This window comes from Anopheles marshallii, chromosome X, assembly GCF_943734725.1.
Source record: "Anopheles marshallii chromosome X, idAnoMarsDA_429_01, whole genome shotgun sequence".
Classification (NCBI taxonomy): domain Eukaryota; kingdom Metazoa; phylum Arthropoda; class Insecta; order Diptera; family Culicidae; genus Anopheles; species Anopheles marshallii.
The window spans coordinates 12032182-12057836 of record NC_071325.1 but is presented as its reverse complement, the minus strand read 5'-3'; the positions used below and the strand labels follow the sequence as shown (position 1 = coordinate 12057836).

The 25655-nt window shown below is 46.5% G+C and overlaps 1 protein-coding gene across 1 annotated transcript in view; it reads left to right on the top strand.

Moving 5' to 3' along the window:
* LOC128712731 (netrin-B-like) overlaps positions 1 to 25438 on the top strand; it is a 58286-nt gene extending 32848 nt beyond the window's left edge. Inside the window, exons 2-7 of the mRNA XM_053807610.1 lie at positions 19193 to 19381; positions 22802 to 22951; positions 23443 to 23538; positions 24826 to 24891; positions 25024 to 25225; positions 25297 to 25438. Of these exons, the coding sequence (XP_053663585.1) occupies positions 19193 to 19381; positions 22802 to 22951; positions 23443 to 23538; positions 24826 to 24891; positions 25024 to 25225; positions 25297 to 25438 (845 nt within the window). The remainder of the gene's footprint in view (positions 1 to 19192; positions 19382 to 22801; positions 22952 to 23442; positions 23539 to 24825; positions 24892 to 25023; positions 25226 to 25296) is intronic.
* Positions 25439 to 25655: the final 217 nt, after the last annotated feature.

Below are 25655 nucleotides of genomic sequence, written 5' to 3'. Positions count from 1 at the left end.
CGGGCATATCAGCGGTGCGGTATGATTAATTGGCGTGTGTGAGGGTAGTGATTTTTGAGGGAATGTTTTTTTTTTCTCGAGCATTTCTTCCCGCTGTGAGCAGCCGGTAGTCGAACGGTGTTCTCGTGCCTTTGTACTCCAGGTCGCCAAGTTGTAAGGTGCCAAGACGCACGATGACTTAACGATTGCTAAAAGGTGCTGTAACCGTTCTGTTGGATGGAATACAGCTTTCCGTTCAAACACGGTTAATGTAACCGGGAACGCAACCCGCACCGAACTTCTCGTCCAACTCCTGTAGCCTATTCACACGCGAAGGGACAGATCGTTGGCAGCAGTGATTCGAAAGCAGCCCGCCCGTCCAACTGCCACCAGTTGCCTAGAAGCGCTAATTAGCGGCCATAAAATTAATTGAATGGTCCCCGGTGCGGATGATTCTGGCCCGGAAGATTTCGGGTACGAGCCGGATTCCTGGGGCGAAGGGGAACCGCCGCCTGGGTTGATCTGGTTTCTGTCTTGTGGCAATTTCAGCAGCAACCGTCGATCGAACACACCAGCGAAAACGGGACGGTATTTACACTCCATTTCAACGCTCAACGCCCATTTCTCGCGTCCGGACGTTGGGTTCCGGGAGATGCGAAGAACGAAATGACGCAAACAACATATCCGACCCGCACGCTCCAAACTCCCCGAAAGCTTCACTGTCTGGTCGCGAGTTTCTGAGGAGGAAGGGGGGGGGGGGGGGGGGGGGGGGTGTTGGGCCACAAAACAAAAAAAAAGGGACAGTATTAGGCTATTCTCTCTAGAGCGTTTTTATTCGAATCGAGCTCAAAATCAGTGTCGATCGAGTACGGGTTTACCCGCGGGTGGTTGGGACGACTTACGAGCCGTATCGGGCAGGGCGTTCGAGAAATGCGTTAAAAAGGGCCCACGATGTTCGGTTATGGGTGCGGGTCGCTAACGACCACCCCCCCACACCAACCACGTCGACCCGGGGAAGGTGGCACTGGAGTGGAATGCGAACGCATCGGTCGCCCATTTTATTATCAAGATGGAAAGAGTTGTCGTCACGTTGACTTGGGCCATAAATTTGTTACGGTTCGGTACCGCACCCGAGTATCTACTTCACTGAGCCATTTCCCCAAAACTGAGCCAAAAATTCGTTGTGAGGAGACGATCATTTTGATCATCTTCCACATCGCTAGCCAATAAATCTTCACCGATATGGCACTTTGTTTTAACGCCAACGTTTGTTTGATGACCAGTACAATGTGTGCGTCAACAAGCAGCAAGAAGAACGCGTGTCAGCGTTGTGGAATAATAAAATGTAATTAAAGTACTTAACGCAACGAGGTAGCGCTTAGCTCTCCTGCTTGACAGATAGGCAAGCTAAAGCATGAATCTTCGCTTTGCATACCCTCACTTCACTAGACATTACAGGTGCTCGGCAGTATTTGTGTCTCATTAGCGGGCAAACGCTGTATGGATGAGATTGAATGTAATATCCTGCGGTAATGATGCTCACCGGGAGGGAGAAATAAAAAGTAAACACCAATAAAAGTCAGTGACGGACAGTGGCCTGGTGCGAACGTCGGTGGACGAAGTAGCGGTTAGACAGTGCGGCGAAACAAAACTCCATCATTCCATTACTTCGCCAATTGTTGCACGCGTTCTTGGCGTTGCTGCCAGTGGCAATAGCAGTCTGGGTAGGCCGACTCCGCGAGAAACTCGGGAGCTTGGGGTTATTTGGGGCAGGGAAGTCAGAAAGAGTTCCTTTCGGATGATACATTCAATAAATTTATTATTCTCTTTCTACTGCTCGCTTTACTGTGCGAGCCCCTTCCATCCCGAAGTGGAGGTTCTATGGGAGGGAGATGTTCTTCTAAAGGAAGGGACACAACAGCAACTGCCATGCAGGACCAAAGCCAAACGCTCGTGCTGGCGGGAAACGGAAAGATGGTCGCCTGTTGTTTTGTTTTCTTTTTTTTATGGTTCTGCCCTACACACACAGCCGCTGATTGAGTCGTACCGTGACTTCAATGAGCTGTGGATGGGCCCGGCCGGCAGTGTGCGCCGAGCGTAGATTAAGTAGAGTAGCTTTGCTTTTCAATTACACGGCAACCGATTCCGTGCCGGACGGTGCAAAGGTAGACTTAACGACTAGCAACACTTAACCAACCGGAGCCGGAGCGCACCGTTTCGGGTCGTGATCTTGCGTGCTGGCTGGGCTATATGCGCATTTCAAGAATCACAATCCGAATCAAATACGCCTTGACATTTACGACGTTAATACGCTATAGGGGGATAATCCTCAATAATTTTAATTCTGCACGTTTGCTTGAAATTTATCTTGCGTTTTTTTTTTACTTCTCCCATTTTTTTTTTCGTTGCTGTTGTTGGTTTTGTTATTTATTTGGCGGTGCATGCTGTTTGGCTTAAATATGTGCGGCATTCGCAGGCAGCCAAGTAAACACGGACACAAACGCTACGGGGTCAGCATCCATGCCGTGACCGTAGCCGGTCGTGGTTTGGCAGAGCTGGCCGTAGCAGATTTCGTCATGGGTGTCGTTACACGATAAGACGTCACTGTCTATAGATCTAGTGGCAATGTGAGCTCAATTTGTCGCACGTCCTACATCAGGGGCTAGTAGTTTGTTTTAGTAGTAGTCGAGAAGAGTAGCTGATGGTAATGTGTTGGCGGACATCAGTTGGAAGTTCCTGGCATTGTTGAAGCAGTGCTTGCGAATATCTGGAGAAGTGTAAGCCACCAACTTTGATAAGGCTTTTGATAATATATGTCGCTCAGAGAGCTACCGAGGTGGAGGCAACGCACCTTAACATTTCCTCGTCTAGATCACCATTCATTGCACCAATAGTTGACTTTCTCCGAGAACGCTCAGCGTCACCGTCCAAAGGTTCCCAGCCGAAAAACCTTGAGCTTAGCTGCCGCCGATCCGCACTAGACAACAGGCGCTCTGCGGACGCAACCGATCCGGTTTTATTTATGGTATACTAAAGCATGTATCATGCCACTGCTGTTTTTATGGTCCGCTAATAGGACGCTAAAAACACGAAACATTGCCTTTTGTTTCTCTTCTTCCCGCTGAGTCCGTTTCCCACATGGGTGGGTGGAAAAGATCGCGTGTTTCGCGCTAAAGGGCAACCGTAAACTTTTCTTCCGACCCTTATTCTCTTGAGGTTTTGTAGTGCGGTGGGGTAATGGGTTTGACGATGCGAAAGAAAACATTTTCTTCTGATAGGTCTTCTCACCCATGCAAAGCGCACCAAAAACATCTGTCAAACGGATGAAGGATGACTCATTAGTCTTGGCCGTCTCGATGAAAGTGCCGCCAGAGCGCAAAACGGTGCGGTCGTCGTCGCAGCATTAAGGAGATCCAAAAAAAAAACACACATGGGCTATGTGAGGACAAACGAGGGGTGGGGTAGGTAGGGGTGGAGTGGAAGAGGCAGGGGGAAATAAACATACCGAAATTTTCAATCGACCAAAGGTTTTTTTGGGGGGGATCTGGGAAAATATTAAAGACGAGTGAGGTCAACACAATTAAGAGGCAGATAAGAGGATGCGCCATCTGGCGGGTTCGGCAAGGTGACGAAAGGCCGGAAAAAAAGACAAACACTAAAAACCTGCTAATGCGGACCGCCGGTGGAATGGTGGGTTAAGTCCCCAATTTGGATGATTTCGTTGGAGTGTTTTGTCCCTTCTGCGGATAATAATTTTCGTTAATGCGCTACCTTAATGCATGCTGAGCGGCCTGCATTAGGGCATCTGACTGATTCAAAACATGCTACCGTCTTACCTTCGTACGACGCGTTGCGGTATTTGTTTGGAGAAATTGTACATACATATTGTTTTTTTTTTTGGGAGTGAGAAATCAATTAGTACCCGCTTAGGAGCGCTTGGGCGGCAATGGTGGCAAACCCTTTTTTTCTCCGGGTTGGAATGTTTGCAAACGGGTTTTGTCTCGTTCTTGACCACCAGCAACATTAGCGTACCGATACGTGTTAGCGCTTGGGTTGCTGTCGGTGTACTTCCGCGGTGGCGCAGCTGGGAGTTGGCGCACGAGTGAGGTTAGTGCCGCTATCTATCTGGTGTGACAGTACGACGGTATCTATCTTTATCCTAGTTCAGGGATGTTTACCCAACGACTCTAATCCCGTTGGCTTAACAAATTCGTTGCTCGAGCAGTTAATTTATTGCCCCAAGATTTATGCCCCGATAGTCGCCGGATCTTACCGTGGTGGGGGTGACGGGTGGTGCGCTGGTTGGAGGCGTTAGAGGCCTACCAAACAGAACCACGCGGCACTGGCAGGAACTGAGCGGCGTGCAAGCAAACTGTGGGCACTTTTATTTTGAACCCTCCACAGCGTACTCGTTCTGTGCCGGCGATGTGTAAGACGGCGCGCTGGCTCTGGAGCTCCGTGTTGCGTTTGCACGCCTCCCAGCATATCTGAGGACATCCTGTGCGACCCGACGAAAACAGAAAGGGTTTCCAAGCGATAACTCTTCGCGAGCGAGCGTGAGCAATGAATGGCAGCCGTGAGCCGGGAGGATGTATTTATTTACGAAAAGACATTCCCCGACGGGGCCGCGCTCGGTGCTGTGTTGAATGTTTGTACGACGGTAAATAAAAACCGAATTTCTTGCGCACGTGTCCTAGCCGGGCGTGTTAGGGCCTCCGCTTGTCACATTCACACTGACACGCATTCACTGCTAGAGGTGTTTGGCGGATGTCGGATGTTATCCGATGTACACACATTTCTAGTGCTACAAAGTAAGCTCATTGTTTGAATGAATCAGACGCCGGCGAAGATACCCGTCTCGCTTTTTTAAAATGGATTTCTGACAGTAATAAGAAAAGATTCGTCCACAACCCATCTTACAGGGTGCTAACTTGCTGCAAGATGTACACTTTTAATCATTTTGCAGCAACGGTTTGATTGTGCATGGAGGCGTGCATGGAAATGGTCATTCGTATAATTTTCTCATTCTCTCGCGTTTCGTTTTAGGTAAGACATTCATCTTCACCGGGCGCTGGCAAAGTGCTGCAAATTGCACGTAATCGTTACGGTTGCCAGCAGCGGCACCGGCGACGGTCGAGAGTGGGTGAGCGTGCACTGTTTGTCTGAATATGCTTCCAAACGAAACATATCGTGCAGATACCACAGATCATCGCGCGGGCAGCTGATCTTGCTTTCGCGTCTCGGATCGGTCAGTGTTGCTCGGACCTGGTAGTGTTAGTAGCTATCAGGTGTAGTCACCAGGCCGGCGGTGGTGGAAGACCGTTCGCTACCCACCTTCGGGTGCCCCGCACTGAGTGACATTGGCTTAACATGGCTGACGTTTATGATGACTAAATTACCTTCGAATGAAGATTTATGATGGCAATTTTATGCAAAACCAGGCGACGGGACGCTTTGAGAGGCAGAGAGCAGAATGGGCCGGTTCCGCACAGTTGGATTCGGATGCGAAAGATGCACCCGTGGGACTCAGGTTGGGCGACTGACGACTTGCAAATCTAAGGTTCCCGAGAGTTTCTCGGTATGGATAAGACATTGCCTTAGCTTTAATGTAACGGATTATGGAGATATCTTGTCAGCATGCTGTACATGAATATGATGAATGAAGCGTTACTTTAAACGCGTTATTCTGAAGAGAGACCTTACCGAAGAGCCAAAAACTTTCAATGCAGCAAGTGCCTAATGCAATCATACCTATGCTACTTGTTGATTCAAACCGCACCGTACACATATTGCCGTGCTGAGTGTTGCAACCACTGTGCGGAGGTAATAAAGATAATAAGGTAAATGGGTGGCAACACCTTCGCCGCAACATCAGAAGATGGTTTGCGAAACCAGCGGAAAAGATCAATCGCAACCGAATATCTTCACATCTAATTACGGCTGGTAGCAGATTTGCAACTCCCTTCACTGTGAGGGTATGTGCTGTTGGCTGAGAAACTTGGCATGGCCTATCTGGTTGCAGAAGATGAAGGAAATCAGAAAAAGCAAAAGGTAGCACGTTAGAGTTTTATAGCCAGATCTTTCCTAAAAGTTGTATTTTTAAGTTGAATTAATGGTATCGAAATGTGAGGGATGTAATCAGGATAAGATCATGGTAACATGCAAGACATCTTGTTTCCAATTCTACTAATGAAACAGGTTTAACTAGGAAGCTCAAGTATCTTCAAGGGGAAATTGGCGTGGAGAACCGTTGGCGTTGTCCTTAGTTTTATTATGTTTAAAAACAAGCTCCTAAACTTTACTCCGATTTAATGGTTCACGATTATTACCCCGTGTACGGGTTTTGCTTGTTGCGAAATCCTTAGCCATGCTGGCCCGATTCGTTCCAGGAGGAACGGGAATTTTAGCTATAGGCGGGTCTTAAAGTACATTTATAAATTACGATACCTCCGTTAACGTGCAATCAATGAGCGTACGGAATTATCATTACCAACGTTTGTCGAGGCCCTAGCCACCAGCTTACGACTGTGGCGATCGTTAACTCTTACGAACAGCGTCGTTAAACCCGATCGTTGAAGGTTGAGTCGTAAACAGCATCCACCCATCGTACGTCAGTCATCGCGCACACAAGATTATGAGCGGTGCTCATGATCGTATTATCTGCATTTATGTCTGCATTGTGATGCGATTTGGGGTTTTGAGTGCGGTATATTAGTGGCTTCCTCAAATCGTGCCGAGGCTGCGGCGATCAGTAGGTGGTCGTCCCATGTATCGGTGCAGCCAGCACGGTACGGCAGTTTAATGTTCGGGAAAGTTGGCGAGTTGTTTACAAAAAGAGCGATCTCAGTAAATTGGAATATGCGAATAATGGCGTTGTAAGGCGATAGAGCTAGATCTTCCATTTTCGGAAAGGGGGAAAAATAGCTGATCCATTACAAAAAATGGCGATTGATTGAAGCGATCCATCAGTAAGATGAATTGGTGCTATGAAACACATTTGTTTTTGGCATAAATTTTAAATCCATCACTACCGACAGTGCTCCCAGGAATGTCGAATGTTCGACCAGTGTGTGGTAGGTCTGCCGAGATCAGTTTTAACTCCCTTCTCCTCTGTGACCGCCCTGCAATAAGCTTACCCGATTAATATTTGGACGTATCGCGCAACGAAACCAAAACAGAAGAGCGCTGTTAAAAAGGAAACGTCCCAGATGGAGCCGGGTGTTTGAGTGCTCGAGAACGGTACGAGACACGTGTGGCGACGTATCAATCTATTTCGTGCTGTAGGATCGATTTTCTGACGGCTTAAGCAACAAAGAGTTTGTGGAAGAAGCGATGAAACTTAACGGCTACTCAAAAATGTCTCCGTTAAGCCTCCAGCGCTGGAGCTAGTCTACCTAACAGAGTCACTCTGGCCGTACGGCCACCACGCACGTACACTTTCATACGCGTCAGCAGACGACGCACACGGCTCGGAAAGGGAGTTGGACAAATTGATAGTGATCGTAAAAATGGAACTCGAAAACGCGCCCGCTGTCGCTGTGTCGATGATACGTCGATCGTTTCCAATGATGGGTAAATCGATACTACCGACAACCAAACAACACGTCCGTCATGGCCACGGACGGCGGTGAAGAGTTTGATGGAATTTCTCTAAACGAGCATCCGCGATGGGCAGAGGAAACTGTGGCATTTCAATAAAAACCATTTACCAACGCATCTCGTGATGATTGCATCAAAACGGCACGGACGTTTGAGTTGGGTACAAGGTCTCCATCTGGTTGGTTTTGGCGTTGAAATAGGGTTTGATAGATTAGACTGCTTTGTTTACCTTCCTGTACAAATTGAAGATTTCTCACAGGCTTCTGGGGGAACCGGGTTCGGCTTACTGACCCTGGGTGTTCCAATCATTTCAAATCCCAAGCAAACTTTACCCTTAACAGCTGGAACACACTGTAAGCTGTAGGATCTCATAGGGAGAGCCCACACTGCTCGCACTAGCGTGGGGCTCCACAATCTCAATCTTAGCTGAACCTTGCTCAACAGCAGAAGGAACACCTTACGATCCCATCATTCACTTTCTTTGGTTCGCAGCGCCATTTGATGGATCTCCGGACGTTAAACCCCAGGTAATGGAGGAAACGGTATAAGCACTCGGTAATTTGGAAATGATTATAATTCGATTGCATCTTCATTCTCGAGCCTTCCTTCCATTTGCACGCAGCACTGCGAGGAACCCATTTGTCCCGTGAAAGGTGTGTACTTATGTAATTAGTGACGTTACTTTCTCGGTTGTTGCGGCGGTAACTCCGCTTGGCTGTATCACTTTGTGCGCAAAGGGACCGCGCACGGTCAACATTGATTGATTTTAATAGCCACCAGGTCGTCCTCCAGGCGTAAGTGTGAGCTTCATCATGGGTGTAGCCTTGCGGTTTTTTTTGGTGTTGACTCAACGGTTTGGGCGTTTCGTGTTTCTTTCCCAAGGGAAAGAGGAAGACAGTGATGGCGATACGGGGTTGAGTTTTTTTTTGTTTACAGCTGTGTGCACTCGCGTTGACTGAGATGGCAGATGGTAACCATTAATAAGATAAACCCGGGGTTCGCTGATGTGTACAGCAGTAGATCACCGTTTAACGACCGTTCGCATCCGGTCGTAAGGGACTGGGTAGAATTTAATCTACTCGATGATACATTGATCAAGAATGGCTTACTTTTGACATTGCAAGCACAAATTATCTGCAGATGATAAGGAAAGCAGTACACGACAGGAAACACGTATGCAGTTTTTATTTGTTTGCTCAAGGACCGGCGCCGACTTCATCGTTTCAGCAGTACTTGTGCCGCTCTTACTGCAGGACATGTTGAATGTTTGGCTTTATCTTTCATCTATTTTTATTGCGCACTGCGATAAAATAGCAGTGCCGTGAACGGAGCCAGGAAATTTGCGCAGGAAAATTTACTGAGCATATAAACAAACGATCTGATTTATTGACTTTTACGATCCAATGCAGCTAGATCGTTTTTTTTTTGCTGTCTCTTCTCTTTTTTTTGTAATTCATGCTGCTGACGCCACGGAACCGGCTACTGTAAACCGTGCGTGTGATGTGCAGGGGTGTGAAAAAAAGAATCCCCTGTACCGTGCAGTTAACGAGTGCTAATTAAGTGATCGCTGTCAATAAGCTATCCAAATAAACAATCTTCAGTTTGCAAAGACGGGTAGCTGTCTAGCGGATCTGTGCGAAACAGAAGCAACCCTTCGGTAGAAATAACGCTGATTTGTGGTACGGTTTATTTTTGTCACGTTAGCAAAAGTACCTTCAATATTCTTCTTTATCGACACAATAACCTCAAGAGGTATAGAGGCCTTGCCAGAAATAGGGCTTTTTTCACTTAATTTACCCGTAGCTAGAAAGACAGTCATGCGGGACGAGGAATTGATCCGGATGGAATTTCGGACCAGTCCTGTCGTGTGAAGATGGGCGCCACTACCAATACACTACCATGATATCATGATGGTTGATAGAAGGAAGAATCATTCAAGATATTTTCGTACCATACCCACAACAAACTTGAGACACTAGAAGGTTAACTAACGTTGCACAGCGCCATCGTCTATTAGCACGTGAAGATGCTGATGAGATGATACTTATTATTACAAGCCATCCGTCCGACTATTGAAAGCTGTCAACAGAGCAGTCGGCGTAGAATTAGCAAGCATCTGCTGCGAGTGCGGTATCAATAACAGTTCCGGCACAGTTGCTGAACAGATGGTGCAGCTCTTGCATGGACGCACATTTCACTGCGGATGTGTTTACTTGGTGTGCCCGAAGGTGGTGTCTAAGATCTAAGGCATCTTAGCCGTTCCCACGAAGAACCAAAACTTCCCGTCCGAAAACCGACATCAATCTCATCCTTCCGGATAGCCTTCGGTCACGCTTCTGACCTAAAATGCCGGTCATCCTTCCAATTTTCTCTCTCGTGTATACTGGTTCAGTTTGTGGAGGTGCCTTCAGCACTTGACTGGATTTACAGCTCAAGCTCTGTGGGTATCATTTGGTGCGTTTTTTAAGAAGCACGGCGGTTAGCGTGAAAGTGAAGTCGTTGGAAGGTTCATGACAACTTACCAACCCACGCTGTCGCTTCCGTGGTTTTATTACGTTTGTTTTTGGTTGTAGAGATATCGTGCTAGATGTTCTTTTGCTGCGGTTTTGGGATGATCGAAGCCCCGATCGATACACCGTGCAAATGATGCTGGGTGAGCTTGAGTTGAGTTGAGCTCGTGCAAATGGTGGGCTAAGTTGGCCAGGTTGAATCTTCCATTTCTCAGACATCTGAGGTTTGGTGAAAGTGTGGGATGTTACCGAGTGCTGTATTTGGACGGGTTTAAAATATTGAGCATCATTATCTCCACCATCGGAGCTCCGAAATTTGTTGTCTACAGTGTTCTCCAAGATCTCCGAGATGTCTAATCTGTTGCTCAGTTTTAGCACACTTTTAACCATCTTTCAGCATCCAGTGGGGGTATTTAACAAAACGCCTCTAGCGTGCCTACTCCACGGCGTTCCACGCATTCCACTCGATGGTTCTTCTTCCAGATGCCATTTAACCCCTTCGTGTGATCGTCTGAGAACGTCAAGAGCTGCGTCGTTATCTCGTGCCTGTATTAAAAACCCAGTACGTGTAGGCCGACCTCACCGGGCGTTGTACTTGCCGAAGTTGGGCGCGGGCTTAACACCAGGTGGGAATGTGCCACGCACAGTCCCGAGAGCCTTTCGCAGGGCAGGGGAAGCAGCAAAACAAAGCCTGCAATATTATTGCGCTCATAATAACAACCATAATGGTGGTACCGCTGGTAATGATCGCCATTACTGGTAATTTATTATAATTTTATTGTAATCAGGCAAATGCTCGCACAAGTCACCGGTCGGGTAGGAGTTGCGGGCGGTATGACGATTTCGTGCAGTCGTAACCAGAACGACCAGTGAGAGGCGTTGATGACAGTCGCACATACTCACGGCGTTGCACTGAAACACATTGAGCGTTTGCCACCGAGGACGCGACATGGGGTCGTGTACGGGTAAGGGATCGTGCGGAATCACACTGCTCACCACAGGCAGCAGCGAAGGGTCCAGATGTGGATGACGGCTTATGTTACCGTTCTATCCGGTCGCCGTGTTTATTTACACGATTGCCAAACGCTCCGATCGCTTAGATCTGATGCCGCACCGCAGTTGCTGCACCGCAGATGCGACCGGGGAGTACCTAAACACTTCCGCCACGCCGTAGTTGCGTGGATGGTGGCGCTACTGATCACCGATTCCAAGTAACCAACTCCAAAGTCGTCGATAAACAAGCAATAAATCATTGCTAAAGCTACGAGCTGCCCGTACGTTTATTTGTCTTTGTGCTTCCTGATTGCTGCGAACCAACAAAATCCGTGGCATCGAGCGGGGGGAGGTTTTGCAGGATGTGTTCACTTCAGGATCATGACCGTTGCTCAACAGGAGACAAAAAAAAACGAATAGTCTGCCAGAATTTACGCTCGGTACGCGTGGTTTGGCACCAAAAACACTTTTTTTCCGTTGCGGTGTGTAAACGCGCCCGAAGTCGTGAAGTGCAAAAGTACAATTGTACGTCAAGGGCCGCACGCCTCTTTTTATGGCGCACTTGTGCAAGATGACCGACGGTGCGAACGGGTGGGTTACAATGTTTTAGGGCGACCTTCGACTTGGATTGCTATTTCGAGATTTACGAGGCGAAAAAGCACTAAAACACAAGGTGATAAAAATCGTCATCAATGGAGTCATCCCGGTACCGGGTGTGGGAAAGTTTCGAAGAAGTTTAACCATTAGGCAACGATCTTTGTACTTGTACGGAATGGGTTGAGTAACTTGGCGGTTAGTGTGTGAGCTCGACCATCCTACGGTGTCGGTTTATCCATGGGCAGATCTTAGACGACCGCTACAGCCAACAATACCTTCGGAAGTGCACTTGTGGGCGAACGTAGCAAAAGCCGTGCCGTATATAAGCGTCGATCGGAGTGCCCGTGTACACATCATCAATCTAAATTAATTCAGATCTTTTGGATCTTATGACGGAATCGTCTCAAATCCGATTAATTGATCAAATACATTAAACAAGCTGCTAGAAAAGATTACTGCACGTAGACCACTTTGTCTATCCCCGGATGGTTGTTTTCCCCGAGTACCGACTGTTGCCGACCATATGAACACCGTAGTCGTGCCACTTTTGGAACATACTAGCAGCAAAATCTTCACCACAATCTAAACCAACCCCGGGTGTCTTTTGCGGCAGCAAATCTTTCCGTTCTACAACAATCCCCCGGGTGCTCGCAAACCCGCCGCCCCATCGTACGATAAATCGATATTAATTGCTCGGATCGTCATAAACACGGACCCACTCACATAAATTCCAATTTGTCCCACAAAACCGGACCGACGCGCGAGACAAGGGCAACGGGGGATCGTTTAACCGTACCGTCCGGCAGGCATGGAAGAGGGATGAGTCGCCGGGTCTCGACCTCGCCTCAAATTCCTGCTCGGCGGAGGATTGGAATTCAAATAAATTTTCCATTAAAACCATTTGATGCTTTTCCGATGATGGATCCAGCTTGATATGAAAGGTCAAGACTGTCGATGTGGTGCTTGTCTTTTTTTTTGCGTGGACCGGGTGGATATGGGAAGATGTGATATGCTTAAACGGGGGGCTCCGGCAGTTTGCGATCGATCAATCGCAATCCCGGTACGTATTGGTGTTTTTCCCGATGCGACACAGGTTGGTGTTGTTGGGAAATTTGAAACCTTTCGCTTTGCTAAACATCCTTCCCCGATGAACGTTAACGATTGAGCGCAATGTATGGGAATGAAGCATCAGACAGGGAAAAGGAAAAAAAAACTGTCGCCAAGGGAAGCTTGATGAATCGAAAGGCTTTTCCGACATTGCGTCGAACATGGTATGCTGGTTGGTACTGAGCATGGTTCCTGTCTGGTACCGCACGAAACACTTGGATTGATCATATACACATCACATCCTAAACGTTTCACAAGCCACATTCCAGATCTCACTGTTCGGAATCGATAGCGATATTTCCTTACCCGGTCAATGTGCTCGCAAACGAAATGGTTTTCTTGTGCAAGTAAAGCATTAGCCGTGTGCAGTATGCAATCAGGTCTCAATCGTACGATGGTGAAAAAAAAAACCACACGCTGTGTAACAGAGAACGACAGGAAGCGCAAGGCGATGGTTATTATTCGCTTCACGTTTCAAGCGCCAAGCTCATAATCGTACCACTTTGTTCCTTCGGTCGCAAAGGGGGCCAGAAATATCTCGGACCAGCGCCGAACCGACGGTAAATATATGAAGCCGTGGCAACACGACAAGAAGATGAAAAAAAAAAGAACACACCTAATAATAAGGTGAGAGACTCGAAACGTACATTCCGCGGTTGAATATCGGTTCGCCTCGAACCTGGGCCGAGCCCCGTGCGTGAGGTGAGAATTATTTTAATTGGCGTGTCATTAATGCTAATGACGATCGTCGTAACCATACTGTACACGCTCGAGCGCACTGTCAGCGTGGAGATACAGGTGGTCGTGTTGGTAGGCGACACAGAGTACACCTGGGCCCGCAGTGCCCTGTGTATCGTAGTTCAAATCTAGAAGAGCGCGCCGACCTGGAGTAAAGCCGCACTTCTCGCGGGAGAGCAAGAAGAAAGTGCAAAAAACCGAGATGGAGATTCGCACCTCTCGAATTACTCTCGATTGCGCTCCGATTTTTGGGATTAGTGTGGCACATGCTGCGGCGTGTAGATTGAGCGGGGGATGAAAGATATAAAATATAGGGTTCGGTAATGAGTGACATTAAGCCCCCCCCCGGTAATGAACGCCACTAATTTAGACACTGAACTCCTGATAGGAAAAGGCGAGAGACGATGGTCGAAACCGATGCCGTCACGCTAATTGTTCGAAAGCGATATACGGCGTTGTTAAAGCGTCAATTCTTTTCAACCCGTGGAACGAGAGAGGGAAACAGAATTGAAACACAAAATGGGAAAAAAGTGACATTTCTTCATCTGCGCCTCAACCGAAGTCGTCAACTCTCTAGATTGTTGAATGATAAAAAAGTGCATTATATACACATTTTATTGCAACCGTTACACAGCACTAGACGGTATGCTGATCAAACGTTTCAGTGCTCCTGTTGCCCGGGACACATCGAAAACAGAAGCGCTTGTGCCGGGGTGAATCGCGCTAGTGTGTTGACTCGCGATCAGGTTACCGCTTTATCTTCTGCCAAGACCCTGTGAGAGGACAGTATATTTACGAGTTATCACAACCGGCTCCATACACCGAGTCACAACATGTCTGCGGGTGTCGATATGTGTCAAACATGCGCGGTGTGCAGTAGATAAGCCGCCCGAAATTCGAGCACACGGCGTAAGGTCGATGTCTTGCACAAGATAAACGACAAACGGCACCAGCACGCGCTGTGCTTTCCGCTCTAAAACAACAGATATCAGGGATATGGTTTTGTTCACTATTTTTATGCTGTTTGCATAATTTACACAAAACACACCCCGGTGAATAGAGGGGGGTGCGTTCGGAATTCCGTTGAAGCCCTGTGTGCGATAGGTGTACAAGGTAACGAAGCTGCTAGCAATTTATGATAGACCGAGCAGTACCATTTGCAGCAGGTTGCAGGAGCAGGCGGAGAGGACGATCGGTTTTGAGAATCGTAGCTGTCACCTCGCGTTTGACAGCCACATCGTCTTGGTGGTTGGGTTTTCTGTTGATTGGACCACAGTAACCGGTTACTGTGTTCATTTTGCTCAGTTCTCTTATTTGTGCTAATTCCATCGATTTCCTGAAGGAGTCTGATATGTGATCATCATGCTAGGTGACTGAAATGATGGACAAAAAAGTAAATAAAATCAAACAAACATGAGCTCTTACCCAAAAACAAGGGAGTTTTGGCTAGATGACTCCACTCCCTCTGTAGCTACAGTTAACCGAGGTGTCCCGGGCAATCCCGCAGGAAGGGAATTCGATTCTCGGTTTGATATTGAGGGTTTCCCTTGACAATCACCATTCTCTGCGTTTCCAACCTTTCGCACCCTGAAGTCTATAATTCCCATTGTAGGACTGTTTGCTAATCGAACTTTAATTAATATAATCAACTTTTTCTCTTGATTGCCGCTACTGCCGCGCTCATTTCAGTAGAATGTGGTTATATTTTGCCTGGCAATGTTCATGTATGTGAGCTCGTCCGGAGGTTCTACCGAACAGAGAACTCTACCTATCCCAACGTATTTTCGCTGTGTACCTAATGCACGCATAAAGCTTTACGTATTGCCTGGGAACGCTAGATGACTTGGGAAGATTGAAGCCGGATATCAACGCTACTACCAAACGCCGTGTGCAAAATCTGACGACTTCGAGGAAACGCTCCCAGCCATTTCTGCGGGCATCCGGCTTACCGGGCTGGAAATGTTAACGAGTCTGCAATGCCTAAAAGTCGTGCACAGTACACACACACACTGGCCAGTGCTTTCTGCGAACAAAGCCCGGACTAAACAAATCCATCACCAAACTTTATAGCCACCGCTCACATAAACTGATTGGAGACACCGAAGTGGGTTGTAGTTTCTTTTATGTCGTTATTTTATTGGACGAGTGGTTTTCTCTTCTTTTTCGGTCTCCCGTGTCAAGCAGCAGGTTGCGTTTAAATTTCAATTAATTCCGTTTGCCACTTTCTGCTGTTGGGGTGGGGGTTTGTTTTTTGCTCGGAGCTGTTCTCTACTCCGTAGGTCAGAGGCGTTAGTAGGCACTAATTAATTGATTTATTGTACCTTTCTTTGTTCCCTTGTTGACTGTTTCGGGCATATAAAACTGGAAACGTTGTGCCCGGGCACCACCGGACGGTCCCAAAAGGAAAAAAAAGGGAACGAAAGTTTTGGTTTTATTTCCCATGTTCACTACACTTATACGGAACCTTGTGGTGTAAGAAGCGAAGACATATAAGGTATCCACCTAAATACTTTCTAGATGGCGCTTATTTTATTGATCATTTGGGTACAAGTTAATAGGCATTGGAGAGAAGAAATAAAACAGATGTGAAATATTAATCGTTAACTTAACTCAAGATGAACCCATCGCGCAGTCACACCTTCATACAGATTATGCCTTTTTGCACACCTGCGAACGGAGTGATGCATCACACTGACCCGAATAGCACTGTCGGGGCAGAAGCAACACGTGTTCAGTGTGTTGATTTAATTCCATATATGGATTTGGCAATTGATGGAAATGGAAGACCCGATTTGGTAGGCAGCCAGTAGCTGCTGCAAATGGGTATAGCATGAACCAGTGACTAAACTGCAATAGCATCACCGTTCGAATGGCTCCGAAATTAGGTGGGTCTGCCGTTGTTATTGTAAACATTGTGATCGCAGAAGATTGTCACTTCAATCGTATTTCCAGAGGATTTTTCCTGTTGACTCCTGTTTCCTTTTTCCTGTTGAGAATGGATATCCTTCTTGTCCATATCATAGTGGACTCTCTATTGATTCTTGCATTTGTAGTGCCTTAAAATTTACATCATTTTACGATGCATTTGGAAGTCTTGAGGATGGCCGAGAGAAATAGACGAAAGAGGCATCTGGGACTTTATGACCTTGATTTTCGAGGAGTCATAAAGTCTCTTTCGTTAGTTGCTTTGGAAACTCATAGATTGATTTGTATAGCTACGATTCGAAGGCAAAGAACACAATGCTACAACGTTCGGTTCCGAAGGAATTATGGTCGCTTGCTGGTAATCTTCTTTCCGCCATCTTGTTCAGACATAGTGGACGTGCCGGTTGACCTTTCGCCTCACAAAGGCTCTGCGTATGATGATTGTCCACACAGTACGGCGTCGAGAACTTGGCGCAGAGTGATCCGACGACTGACGCGGAAACACGACATCTCCTTCGGCAGTGACACAATTCCCGCAAAAGCACTAACCTTCGCTATCTGCCCTTTTTCCTTATCCTTAGCAAACACGCATGTTTGCGTAACTGAGAAAAAAAAAACAGCGGTGATCATGTTTTACACACATACAGCGTATGGTACGCCGAAGACGAATTGTCATGCAAGCCCAAGTCGATTGGTTACCGGCCCAGCAGGACAGGTTGCGTAGCAGGCGGCCAATCGATCGATCGATCAACGCCAATACGTCACTCACCGGGGTCTGGTTTTTGGACGACCGGTACGCAACGGCCCGGTACGCCGGGAGACGACCACCAAACGTAAACGTTCGTGGCAAATGATTATTGATATTAATTTGACTGCCTTTTCTGGGCATTGCGCACCTGCCGCACACCGTTCCACAGGAATGCGTCCGGATACGGACAGAATGGAGCAGCTATTGGGTTGGCTATCTGGTGGTGAGAAACGCAGAAATGGCTCTTGCTGCTGCCACCTTCTCAGGATGTACGACGACGTGTCGACATTCGCAATTACTCCCGGGTATCTAGCAGGTGGCAGAGGAGTGGTAGACCAGTGAAACCAGTGTTGCCGATGGGACGACCTTCTTTGGGGTTCTGTTTTTGTTGCTCACCGCTGTGACCAAGAAGGGTCTTCTTTTGAGAGGGTGGCACGGTGTGTGTAGGTCACGTTTGCGTGGAACCAAGCCTTTCCCGGGTTAGATATTGAGGCAGAATTAGTAGTTGTACCGCAGCTAATAGGGAGCCGCGTGTCATTTCCCCTTCAACCGAGCCGTTGGTCTTGTTTCTATTGTGACAACTACTCCCGCTCCACTGCTAAATGCTTCAACATGAAATCCGCCTCAAGAAAGGCGTGGAAGACAAAAAACTGCTGCTCTCGGTCTATCTCGCTTTCATGTCATACTGCACGGGTTGGTGGGTTCAGCAAATTTGTTGACAATCAGTGCGGAGCACAGAAATCGTGTCCCGGTGTACTATGACAATTTTTTGTGGGTATCGCTGTGTGAGCTCCGTAACCTTCAAACGACCAGACGCTGCATGAAGTCGGCGGTCCAGGGAAGCGAAACCGTCACGAACAGCAGCTGTTTGTTCCCGGACATCGAACACGATCGCAACAAACATGACTGCCGGTCTGGTTCGCTTATTGTTCCATTGTGATCCTGGGTCCGCAAGCAGAATCGGATCAACACCGTTTTTGGGGTCTGAAGCGGGTTTGAAATAATTTTCGGTAAACGGCATTACCGCCGGGAGCAACCCCGGGCCGTGGGCCTCACTTCAGCTGCATGGTTCGGTGTGCTGCGCATCCATCCATACTGGGCATGCTGCCGGAGAGTCCCCGAGGCAATTCGCGAGATGCGGCGATTGACTTGCCTTATACGCGAGTTTGCGGAACTGTGGACGGATTCCACGACACGGGGATCTCCTCGTGCACACACAGCCAACCGATCCCTCGGCACTGCCGTTCGCTTCGCTATCACACGGTTCGTATCTTGCCGTTTATCATGCCGTTTCGGGCGCATTGCCTTGTTGGTGGACGACATGGCATCACGCAGGAGCAGGTTTCCATATTCGTCCACACGTCGTCGTTTGCTCGATTGATCGCCCCGAACCATCGTGGCGGTGGGCTGTGTATTGCATGGGAAGAAGATCCCCACCGTATCTTGCACACCGCAAGATGCACTTTCTCATTGAAGCGACAAATTGCTGATGTCTTCCTTTTCTTCACGTTCCACCTCGTTACCTCTTACCGCTCAGCACTGCTTGCGCAGCGTCCTTCCGGATTGGCGGACTATCGGCGTAATCGCCTTAAAAGGGTGCTGCCTGCATGCGTCCATGTCGGCGCCCTTCTGCAATGCGCTCCGGCACACTCCCCTGGGGAGCAATGAATTATCAATTACGTCCTTTCGTTCTACTCAACCACGGAACCACGGGTGTCGAAATAGGGAGGGGTGGCCTGTCCTTTTGATTTTTAAAATATGCGACCCAATTTGCAGGCAATTTGAAACGCAAGCGTGTGAGTGTTTTTGTACATGTGGCGAGGCAACGGAATGTTGGAAGACGCGCAAACCAATCCGTTCGTTCCTGATTGCTGCTTCCCCAACAACACTCTGGGGAATGTCGTTCCCAAATAGAACCTTCGATACGTAGCTACGGTGTTTAACGTTTTCCATTTGTTTTTTTTTTCTTCTTCCGCTTCCCCCGTTTCTACCCCAGCCTGTCAGTGTAACGGCCATGCCAGGAAGTGCCGCTTCAATCTCGAGCTGTACAAGATGTCGGGACGTGTTTCGGGTGGTGTGTGTACGGACTGCCGGCATGATACAGCCGGGCGCCACTGCCATTACTGCCGTGAGGGCTTCTACAAGGATCCATCCAAACCGATCACCCACAAGAAAACCTGCAAGCGTAAGTATACAGTACTACCACTTACTAGCACACACCTACTATTAATTCAAGCTTTCAGAGGCAGTAGGTGACTGACATAGTTTTGTTTGAATATATTTTATGGTGATGTGGCCGTTTTTTTTTGGAGTCCCTCATTGAACAATCAACAGCATCTTGAACAATTTTATGGCGTTAAGTTCGTCTTTCAAAATCGTTTATCGATCAAGAGTGAAAACACCCACGCTACAGTTATCACTCAGCACATGATGTCTATTCTCCTCGCCACAGAAAACCTTTGCCTTGACATCAATTTACTCCAGAGATTTACAAATTTTTCGTATAACTCCTATTCTTAGAAAAATCCTTGAAAATTCTAAAACTTGATTAGTAGTTTTGTTACTTGAAAGTTGCACTTATTCAAAGTAAATAGTAAAGTTCTAGAGCAGGGGTCTCCAAACTTATCAGCCCGCGGGCCGCATTTGTTGAAACTATCACAGCGTGAGGGCCACTTACACATTACAGGGTTTTACATTAGATAGGATATGGTAATTACGAATTACCGAACCGCACAAAAAATAAGATAGACACGAATATCGATATTCTAAAACAAGCTTACAGTAACACAAGTAACAAGTAAAATAAGTAACATAGTTTACTGAATCGCTAAAACTGGACATGAAATCGCGTGCACAATTTAGTGAAAGTCAAATCCGGCCGGACTGTTTACGTGCAAGCCGGTTCAAGAGTTGGACTTCAAACTTAAGCAGAAAATTTATCATCAGTATTTATCATCATCAAACCTAATTTATAATCGACAATTTACCTTCGTGTCAAATTTCGTACATTAATTTTGTATATTCTATCACAACTCTTGAATCCAGCAGGTACGTAAATAGCTCGGATGGATTTGAAATTCACTAAATTGTGCCACCGATACACTAAAATAGTAAATTTTCCCGTACGTAGGACTGATCCAACTACGAGTAAATAAAGTCACAGAAAGCCAGAAATGGCAGGCCTAGACCTATTGAGGTTGTTGTACCGAAAAAGAATAAGAAGAAAAAAAAATGTGCCCGTCACTCCATATCCAGCGTTTGCGATTCAGTAAAATGTGTTGTGTTACATTATCAATGTACCCGTTTATCTTAAAAGCTTACGCGATTCATTAAGTTGGGCTCGTCATATTCTATCTGTTGTAAAACCCTGTATCTTGCGAGTAATTTAGAGCGATGTTGCGCTCGAAATGATTTTTTTTTTCACAATTGCTAGAATTAAATGTTACTAACTATTACAGTAATTAATATTTGAACAGCTCGAAAAATAATTACAACTTTTTTTAAATTACAAATTTTCATTAAAATGGCTATATAAGCAATAGCCTTGTGGGCTGCACTGGATACTCCCTGTTCTAGAGTATAACTGGATTAATTCCCGCTAAGTTACTAGTGATCGGTTTAATCCGAACTAAGTCATAGCATACTAATCATACATTCTACTTAATGTATCCTCAGAACCGGATAATCATGAAATTATTACAGAGTGCAGGTTTTGATGTGATTAGTGCCACGACCTTCGATGCACAGTAACGAGAGGTCCCACTCTTCTACCGTACTCTAAATTTGTTGTATAATAGAAACACAAATTTAATCTCCACCAGGACTTTGCCGACCACTGGATTAGATTTATCCGACTCATTTCAATAAATAATTGAATCAAACCACCATTGCTGGCCATTTCGTGGGAGCAGCATGTGGTAACTGTTTATCTTGAGTGACTTGTAGCACTTTTCGGCTTTTGCAAAGTGCGATGGCCAACCGATGCCGCTTTGATGTTTTTTTAAAGGGATTGCTGCGTCGCTTGAGTTTGATCCGGCAGCAAACAGTTGTGCGTAACAGATGTGGCACCCTTGGTGTGTTTGTCCTTCAACACCTGAACGATCGAGCGCCCGCGCTTGTGTGGACGTAACATGTAACTTCAGTAGCCGCTCGATTTTCGACGCGATTTTTGTTTTGGAGAGGCTCCTTTGCTGCCCACCCACCCGCTTGTGCGCTCGTGGTTAGACCGTGCGTGTGTTAGGTGAAATGAGACAAATGTGTGTGTTGTTTGAAATGGTTTGCTTGTGACAAAACAGCGTCACATAAAATAACAAAATCGCATCGGCTAGGAGCCATTCACGTTTTTGCCAACGTAAAGGAAGTGCCAGACTCTGCGGGCTATGTCGGTTGTTGAGCTGCGGTATGACTGGTTTGAGCTACACTGGAGGGTGCGTGATGAACGGATGGTTTGTTTTAATTAAGGTAAATAATAGAGACGTTCCGAAGTGCACCGAAAGTGAATTGCGGTGAGTACGTGGGCGACACACGACACGCGACAAGATTTATGCTGGAGCGAATCACATCGCTGGATGTTGCTTTTTTGTGCATAGAAGCTGTTGGTGTGAAGTTGTTTAGCGCGTGGAAGATGTAGACGAACAAAACAAATGATTTCCAGGTGTATCATTCGTCTATCTACATGATGTTGTGCATCGAAGATCCAGATTTTCTGAGCTATCTCCCATTCTATGTCGAGGTTTTTATTTAGAATGAAGTTTGGGATATCTGCAATCTGTCTAGTCACGGTGCAAAATGCAACTAACTGTTGCGATAGTACCACCGACGACTAGTTTGATTAAAGTTCACTGTCAAGGGCAACAAGAACAAGAACTGCTGCAGCCACTGCCGGTACGGCAGTGCACGGAGAGGTCTCCGAGAGGGTGGTTCTGATGCAGACAGACATAACTAATTAGCCTACTGTTCCGTCTTCATCGGTCGTGAAACAGCGGAAACGATATGCTCGATTTGCAGGAGTCAATCATCATTAGCATTCGTTCCCGGGTGCTCCAGACATGCGCCAGTAGCGGAATCTGCTGGTGCGGACTCCTCCCAGAGGGGGGGGAATAGTGCTCCACCGGTTCAAATCAATTTACCAACGGTATGCTTCGCGAAATAAAGTGGAAGTCCCCGGGCTCCGAAAGAAATCGTTTAGTAGTAGAATGTGCTGAACGTTCCAGCGTAACGTGTAACCTTCAGGGTTGGGAGGCTGATACAGGGCAGAAGATAACAGCAAGTCCGTGGCCTTGCTGCATCGGTACCGGTGGGGCCAGTACTAACAATCGATAGATCTCACTCTGTCTTTCTGTTTGCAGCCCTTTCCCAATGTACCACATCGTACCGCGCACCGAACACCGCTGAATTTACAATCCCTGCCGCAAACGCTCCGATACACACGGCTCACCAGCTCCATAAATCATTCCACTACACTATTACTCTAGTTTCGTTTGATTTATTTTTCCTTGTTTCGACGTTCTCTCATTTTCTTTCCCCTTTTTTATTATTCTCTCTTTCTCCCTACCTGTGCCTGTTACATCCGCCAAACAAACCCCGGCAAAACTTCCTCCGACAGCCTGCGACTGCCATCCGATTGGGTCGTCGGGTAAGAGCTGCAACCACACGACGGGCCAGTGCACCTGTAAGGAAGGCGTAACGGGACTGAACTGCAACCGATGCGCCCGCGGCTACCAGCAGAGCCGCTCGCATATCGCACCGTGCATAAGTACGTAAGCCAACCGGGCGGAGGGCTGAACGAGGGGGGGACAAAAGCAAACATGCGGGGCACACAAACGGTAGAGGGCATCCAGCGTGTACCGCGCCGTGCCTTCCACCTTTTCGGGGCACTGTGCACCAGCTACTCGGGACGGAGCTGCAACACTCGAATGAGACAGTTAATTAAAATGAACCAGTGTTTCCTTACGTAGCTGTGTAAGTGACTTTGAATATGAAAATGACTGGTTCCATTCGGTGTTGTCAGTTTCAGTTCCAGTGGTCCGCTGTATAAGGGTGTCCCCTTTATCGGTGTCTCCCAGAAGGTAGGAAGGCGACTACTAGCGATGCACACAGAAAAGAAAAACAACACATGAAAGATGCAAAATTAATTGTTAAAGATAAAAATATAAATTACTCAACTTTAGGCGGGGGTAGTTTGAGCTCTCCTAGCATCTGGTTCGTAACGTGTGTTCCTCTTTTTTTTTTTCGCCAACGACATAGAAATACCTCGAGTCATTAACATCAACCACCAAGCCCAGAACACTGCACCAGAATCCTACCAGTACGATCCGGATGCAAGCGAAAGCACCAAAGAAAGTAAGTATACATACCGTATTGTTTATGTTTATTCGATAAGGAATGATGTTTGGAAGTTCCACAGGGCAACGAGCCCTACGGAGCATTAGACGCAAGCGAAAGATATAAAACAAGAAAAACACATTCACGAAGATAAATTTATAGTACGAAAACAATTGTTTTTGCCATGTGCCAATTCTTCACCCGTGCAATTATTATCGCACCGGTGCATTTCCTTTTGCCATCCTGTTTGTTCGGTGCTGCCAGACTGCTTGCGTTTTTTTTTATTGCGCTCTGCTCTTTTAGATTGTTTTGTTAGTAGCGCTCTATGCTGCCTGGTCACGGGCCAAAATATTGTTATTTTCGATTCGTTTCACTTATTGGAATTTATTTTCCTGATAATTCATACAATAATAAAGCGATGCAAGGGGGGGAAAAATGGCCGCCGTACGCGCGTTCCAAACTCGCGTACCGTATCGTGTGCGATGAAAAACAAAAACAAAATCACCAGCATCAGCTTCATTGGTGTGCGGTGGCAAAAAATTTGCATATAAATAAATTGCACTGGAGATTTTAAAACAAAAATATTTTCATACGTGTTGAGTTCAGCAATGGTTTCAGGGTTGCATTTTTTTTTTTGGCGTTCATAATACAGATTTTGTACACAAGTTTGCCTTTAAAAAACCATAAAAATAGATTATAGATATCTAGAAAAGCTTTAAATGTTTTTTCACTTGCACATTTTTGTTGTGCAAGTTTTATGATTTTTCAAGTTTTAAAGTAATAGAAAGGGATTAGTATATAAAGTAAAAGGTTAAAATGTTTTTATAGGCTAATCAATGTAATAATATTTATAAAAATTATATTCATAATTGTATTTATATAAAATTTTATCATTTCAACATCATTTTATTTATAAAAAATTATTGCTATCTAGATAAAATAATTAGATCCATCATATTATGCAAATTGTCTGTCATTAATTCCTTTTCCAAGCTTGAAGTAATTCTTCCCAAAATGCCGGATATTTGATTAGCTAAGCATTAACAAGAATTAATTATCATTTACTAAACCTGAAAGAAGACGTATTTTAAAGAACTTATTCTACACCTGAAGCTAAATTATGGTAGCAATCAATGAAGAATTTACTACTTTTCCAACCTAATGGGTGCGCCTGGTTATTCGTACTTGTTAGTAATAATAGATTTACATAAAATAAAACGCTCACAGAAATATTATTGTGATCCTTCCTTTCCTTCAATTAAATCTTTTGCTTTCCTTTTTTTTCATAATCCTTCTTACTTTCAGATTGTGGCAAATGTAAATTCGACACGAAGCGGCTTAACCTGAACAAATTCTGCAAACGCGATTATGGTAATTGGTTGTTTACAATTCCAATTTGCACTACACGTCTGGCCTGGCTCTGTCAGCCTATCTGTATCTCTTGACACCTTACACCGCTCTTTCTCTCTCCCTTTTTTTTTCTTTCGTTGTATAATAACACAGCCATCATGGCGAAGGTGACGGGCCGTACGACCCCGGGCGGCAAAAATTCACCCCGTGACGAGGTCCGCTTCAATCTTCAGGTGCAATCGGTGTTCAAATCGAACGGACCGCTGCTACTGGCGAGCCAGCGCAAATCTAGCATTGGGCTGCTGGTACCGTCGAAGAATCTTGACTGCCGCTGTCCCAACATCAAGATCAACAAGTAAGTGAATGGGTGTGAAACGTTACCTTGCCGGAGGTGTTGCCACTGTTCGCTTCTCTTTGTCGCAATAGGTCTTACCTGATCCTCGGCATGGATGCGAAGAGCAATGCGGAAAATCTAATGCTCGGCCCGAAAACGATCATCATCGAGTGGAAGGATGACTGGAATAGGCGGCTGCGCCGCTATCAGCAACAGGCGGGCTCATGCTACTAGACCGACCAGCACCATCCAGTGGAGTGCCCTCGAATTTCCGACCACGTAAACGGAACCCAACAAATTCGATCCGTAATTCGTGCGCGTGATCGTTGGTGAAGGAAAGTGAGTTCTAGAGTGTAGATGTTTTTTCTTTGGTGCTGTACTTGACAGGCCGGGAAGGATCCGTCTGGTGCAGCGGCAAGATGGCATACCGCCAATAGTATTCTTCATGCCC